General features: G+C 33.4%; 1 protein-coding gene across 1 annotated transcript in view; it reads right to left on the reverse strand.

Annotated features, from left to right (window-relative positions):
* Nucleotides 1-3,678: 3,678 nt before the first annotated feature.
* The window catches only part of LOC102588154 (probable magnesium transporter NIPA4), a 12,656-nt gene continuing 9,726 nt past the window's right edge, over nt 3,679-6,608 (reverse strand). The window contains exons 8-9 of the mRNA XM_006351090.2: nt 4,325-4,430; nt 3,679-4,240 (exon numbers count right to left, since the gene is read on the reverse strand). Of these exons, the coding sequence (XP_006351152.1) occupies nt 4,140-4,240; nt 4,325-4,430 (207 nt within the window). The 3' untranslated portion in view covers nt 3,679-4,139. The remainder of the gene's footprint in view (nt 4,241-4,324; nt 4,431-6,608) is intronic.

Here is a 6,608-nt window from a genome sequence, read left to right on the forward strand (position 1 = left end):
TTTCTCGCCCCCCCCCCCCCCCCTCCTTTTTTTTTTGAATTATTGTTGTATATGTGTACTATATATGTAGAATATTAAAATGATTTTAATCAGGGGCGAAGGTAGAAGCTTAACTACGAGGTAGACCAATTTCAATAAATTTCACTTGGATAATATATTTGTATTAAAAAATTCATTGTGTTTGTAAATTGAAATTTAAAATAAAATTATTAAAACTTAAAGTCATCGGACTTAATTATCTATAAAACAAAAAAACCATGATTTTGATTTTGAGAAAATCGTAAAACATGTCAATTACACTCGTCGTATTATAATTGCAGTATAGTCCGTACAATAATAATAATAATATATTTGGTGTAATCTCACAAGTGAAGTATGAGAAAGTTACGATGTATGAAAACTTTATCCCTACTATTTATGGGGTAGAGAGACTGCATTTCATAAACTCTTGACTCGAAAGAAGTGTAATCAAAGCAAGATTGTAAGAAAAATAACGACAACAAAATATTAAGATGAATAAAGCAAATTAAGCAATTGATAGTAGTAAAAAATAATAAGAATAATGTACCACACGAATACTAACTAATAATAATAATAATGAAAAGATGGGAAGAGTGGACTAGCCCCTGCCTGTCCCACAAAAGAGTATGACAATACTAACCATCTACTATTCTTCTACTCTGATTCTCAACCTCCGTATCTTTCTACCTCAGGTCATGTCCATAATAAGCTGAAAATGTGTCATGTCGTGTCTAATTACCTTCAATCCCTGACTCTCAGTCTCAATCAAGTAAGAAAGGGTCAATTTTTCTTCAGTATAATACATCTACCTCTCCTAAAGTCTGATATAGCCAACCTCTCACAAAATCACACTTCGTTACTGGTACATATGCACACCTCCTCTTCATATACCTGAACCATCTCAGTCTCGCTTCCTCCACCAGCTTGTCCGTCACAGAGGTCACTCTCACCTTGTCATGTATAACTTCGTTTCTTATCCTGTCTCTCCTAATATACTCGCACATCCATTTGAGCATACTTATCTCCACTATCTTCATTTTTTGGGCATGAATTTTCATGACTGACCAACATTTTGCCCCATATATATAACAATGTAGGTCTAACCATCATTTTGTAGAACTTACCATAAAACACATTCTTATCACACAGTACCCCATATGCGAGCCTTCATTTTATCCACCCTACTCCAATACAATGCACGACATCATCATCAATCAATCTCCCGATTCCTTTGATTATATATATCCCTAAAATACTTGAAATTTCCTTTCTTAGATATAACGAATTATGTGTTGATCTTTAATTCCACCTCCACTTCATCATATGCTATGTGACTAATTTTGCATTCTAGATATTCTATTTTAGTTGTGCACACTATAGTCCATACTCACAATAATTAAATTGATAAAATATTATGGGGATAATTACCCACCTCAAGTAATGAGTAATGACCAAAATACACTATTTCTTTAGGAATTTAAACTTATTGTCCATCAATCACTATCTAAAGACTTTCATATGACTAAACTCTAACACATATAAATATGGTCAAACATTTTTGAAATTACTGCCGGATTTATCGGATTATTAATTCATGCCATCAAATTTCCAATTTTCAAGAATTTTAACACCTTTTTTTTTTTTTGTGTGTGTAGTTTATTTCACTTGATTTAATTAATGAGTTTTAATACTTCAAATTTATTCATCTTCCACTGTTTTTGGTTATTATATGAATGAAACTTAATTTTAGAGTCAGCAAATTATTACAAGGTTATTTTTGTAATTCTTAATCAATTATTTATATTTACTTCTATTAAATAATTCTCATAATCTTACTCAAGAAGTCTTAGCAAATTCAATTTTTTTTCTACTTAATTAACATCGTGTTTCACAAGTCTAAAGATATACTAGTAATAGATTGTTAAAAATTTAAAACATTTCACATGTGAGCTAGAAACCAAATATTAAGTTTTTTATATGTATTTAAGTACGCAATCACAGAACTTCTATTTTCTTTTATGATTTTTAATTTTTTTTATATATATAAAAAAAACACTTTTCTTGAATCGAGAATCTACTGAAAATAACTTCTCTACTCCGTAAAGATAGGATAAAGTCTTCATATACTTACTTACCCTGAGTACCCTCTGTAATCTGTAATCTCTGGACCTTACTTACCAAATTTCACCGGACAATATATATATAGTGATTGGATTTGCAACTTTATACTCTAAAGTCCCTAGTCTTCTTAATCATATATTGCTTCTTTTTCTCTTTTTCTTTTCCTCAGGTAACTAATTAATTTCTTGTATATCACCATATATAGTACCAAAAAATGAAATTAACTTTTCAACTAAGTTCATAAAGGGTATTTTTGGTATAAAAAAATCGATCCACGGAAAATATTCAATTCTTTTCTGAAAAAATAAGTATTTTTTAAACTTATTTTTTAGTATTTGATAAATAAAATATTATTTTAGTGTTTGATAAATAAAATATTATTTTAAATACACTTATATAATGCAAATTAAATAGTGGGAGTGGGGGGGACGTGAGGTGGGGTGGGTAAGAGTGAAGGGGCAGGGTGGCGTTAAGGTTGGAAGTGGGTACATGTGGGTCTCCAACATAATTATTGAGTTCACGTGAATTCAATAACTTTTGTTCAGATCTTATTTACGTATTAAGAAATTCGTTAAATATCTATAAATATTAGTTACTATTGAATATTTACGTGAAATAGTTATATGAATTCATAAACTTTAAATTTTGAATTCGAGGGGTGAGGGTGGGGGTAGGATATCAGTGTTGATTTCTCAAGTTTTTCTTGATTGGGATCTACTTGTTAACAGTCATTTTTTCTATTTGTATGTTTTTATAGACACAAAGAAAGCTACTCTATAAAACAATTTTCACTTCCAGTAGATAACTAAATACACAACTTGTAAATGAATATAATAGGGATAATATCACATACTAGGGTGTCAAATAAGTTGGTTGAGCAAAATTTGAATAACTCAAATCGAGTAGAGCTAATGAACATCTCGATCAAACACAGTAATAATATACCCAGTATATTTCTACAAATGAGGTTTGGGAAGGATAAGTGTATAGAAACCATGCTCTTACCTTTGTGGGAATAAAGAGATTGTTTATGATAAACCCTAAACTCAAGAAACTCATTTTTCAAAAAGAAATGCAAGTCATGAGTTCAAAGTTTATTTGTACCAAAATGATTTTGGACAATTTGACCTGAAATAGATCAAAATTCATTATCCAACTCAAAACCACTTTTTTCATTTGTTTTTTTTTATCCAAATCAAAATAACACTTCAAAAAAAAAAAAGGTGATATTTTGAGCTTGCATCTAGTGACTTGAACTAAGTATTTCAAAACTCAATAATATATCCAATATAATCCCATGAGTGGAGTACGAGGAGGATAGTGTGTACACAGCCTTGCCCCTACCTTGCGAAGATAGAGAAGTTATTTGCAATAGATCCTCGACTCAAGTTTTTCCAAAACACAGAAAACTCAAAAGGTCTAAACATATAGTCAAGCAAGTCTATCCTTTAACAAACTATTTAAATTTTTTGGCCAAGTGTTAGCTCAATGTATATTATATCTATAACCAGTTAGCCAAAAAAAAAGTGTATCCTCTAACAAAAAAATGAGGCTTTCATTCATTTGGAGATTTTTACAAGTAAAATTAGGAAAATAGATACAAGAATGGGTGAGATCCATATGATCCTCTCCATTTAAATAGAATTAGGTATTCCCAAATGCATTAATTTCAAACTTTACTAGAGAATTTCTTCAACCACCTGCCTGAATGTCTTTCCTTTAGTTCTGGGGAGATGTCAGCTTCGATGTCACGAGTATCTGAGGAAGTTCCACTACCAGTGACAAGAGTGATATACTGGTAACTGGACTCCAACTTACACTTTGTCCTGGAGTAGTTTTATGTACAAACTAATGTTAGCCTGTGTAAAGCAACTATTGCATTAGCTAACAAGCCAAACACTTTCTTCCATCTTATTGTTGTCCATGAGTAGAACAGGAAGGATCAATAGGTGACGTCTCTCCTAAGAAAGACGCTGTGATATTCAACTGAATCTTGGCTATCGCATGGATTCTCGATGCTTAAGAGGAATGCCTTCTTCACTGGAGCCTCCTCCTTCATTGTATTTAGGATATCGCATAAATGCAGATGGTGAAGAAACTGTGAACGGAAGAAAAATAATTATCAACTCAAAACCCACAAAATGTGAATTATATTATTACTAATGGTAATTTGAAAGGATACCCTCAACTAAGTCTTTGGTTTTGTGAAGAAGAAAGGTGCCTGACAAAATGGTCACAAATCCACAGAGTTCCGTAATAATTTGAGTTGCAGTTTGCCCATTCCAATCCTGTTCCAGGAGCATGAAAGACAATTTAGAAGAAGATAAGATAGTTGAAGATAAAGGATGCCTTTCAAACACAAGTTGAACTTATAACTACTGCCAATCACTGTGGCTCAACACTTGAAAGCAGCTATTCCAGTAATTAAGACAAGTACTTATGGTCAATGAACAGGAGAGGATGGAGTGATTTGCAGCTTATCCAGGAACCACAAGTTCCAGCGGTTTTGCCAGGGTAAATAAGCATTTCATGCTTGAAGGCATCATGTGAATGATTGCTATAAAATGCGCTGAATACCCTCATAATGCAGCTTTTGGCCATTATTTATAAACATAGGTAGTTGCTTTCTGAAAACGACTTCATAGTCACTTGTTAGCCATGCACTTTAAATATATAATCTTTTGGATCTATCCGAACAGAAAAGACAAAGAAACATATAAACTATAACTGTGACTTGCAACTTGGGAACTGGATGATCTACTACAACTACTCATATTGTTAGAAAGTTGTGCAGTAAACGTGCAGACCATAGACAGAATGAAATGGGGGAATTCTAACAATGGTCTATACTATGTCAAGGCTGGATATAATAACTTCTTCTTCAACAATCCTATGATTGACAAATGACCTTGGAAGTATATTTGGAAGACCAAGCGCCTGGCAAAAGTAACTTGTTTCAGTTGGACAGCTCTCAAAGACACTTGTCTAACACAGGATAATCCATCAAGAAGAAGTCTTCAAATAGTCAACAGATGCTACTAGTGCGAGACCAACTCAGAAAGCATCAGCGACCTACTTCTCCACTGTACTGTTGCAGCAGACTTTCGGAGCATGTTTCACTCGATTTTTGGACTTGCTGGTTATGCCATTCAGTGTAAAGAATGCATGCGAAAGCTGGAATGTCTGGAGAGTTGATAAAACCATCAGGGATATCTGGAGAATGGCACCTGCCTGTATTTTTTGGTGCATTTTGGACAGAGAGGAACACGAGATGCGCTGATGGAATTTCAACTCTAATGCACTCCCTCAAGGCTGGATGTCTTATCTGTTTAATTGGTGTAAACTCTCTCCTATAAATAGCATATAACAGGTTTTGGGTTTTGTAAGCTCCCTAATTCTAGTCTAATTTTATGTATAGGAGCTATCAAAATATTTTTTTGCTTCCATGTACTTTTGCTATTTTGCATCTTCTTGATGCCTCAATGAAATCTTTTTACTCCATCAGAAACATATAAAGTTATAAACTATAGCTGTAAGCCGCTACCCCTCCCTCACCCATTAGACTATCAATTCTCTAGTAATATTCGCAATTCATTTGTATTGGCTTGTTTGAACGAATTTTGTCTCTTTATTACTAGAGAAGTCCTGTGATACAAATTACTGATTAGATACGTTTAAGGGTATAAATTGTTATATGCCAAACTCTACTAGTTGGGCAGTTTCAGAAAAGCAAGGAAAGGAGAAGTCCTCAAGAATTATTAAAATGATTCTCAATAATCCAAGTTAAAAGTTATTCAGAAAGATGACTGCTTTTCCCCCCTCCAATTTCATCAATGGGATGGGGAGGAAGAAAGAACATAGTTCCTTTCATTTTTAGCTCCAATTTCATCAATTATGTAAAGGAAATTTTGATTTCATCGGTGACTAATCTTAAATACGTAATAATCTTTATCTTTGCTTTAACTAGTCACTAGTTATCTCGCTGGAATCATAAAAGGTCTGTCTCCTCTAGATCAATGTTTAACATAGTACAACTACTATGAGTGTTCTATAGTTCAACCCTTATATTTTCCAATTATGTTTCCCATGCATCAAAATGGAGGTCTATGAGAGCCTGGCATGCATTCATACTAAAATCATAAAGTTTTATTATTCCCCACCCACATTGGCTGGGCAAGCACACATTTCCTCTGCACCATTGTCACTCCTGATCATGTTTATGTCTAGTTAGGTTCAATATGATTCATCTATGTTTCCTTTCCAGGTCTTCTATTTTTAGGCTTCATACATACCCTAGGTGACTAGATAAGTAACATGATACTAACGAAGTGGCAGAATTTTCAGAAAGATGACTAGGAGTCTAGGATCACTGACCTCCTACACTACAACCATGCACTAGGTGTTCAAAAAGTCCATATTTAAGATGAAAAATATGAGCATTTTAGGGGGGGGGGGGGGGTTATTTG

This window comes from Solanum tuberosum, unplaced genomic scaffold, assembly GCF_000226075.1.
Source record: "Solanum tuberosum cultivar DM 1-3 516 R44 unplaced genomic scaffold, SolTub_3.0 scf00133, whole genome shotgun sequence".
NCBI classification, from domain to species: domain Eukaryota; kingdom Viridiplantae; phylum Streptophyta; class Magnoliopsida; order Solanales; family Solanaceae; genus Solanum; species Solanum tuberosum.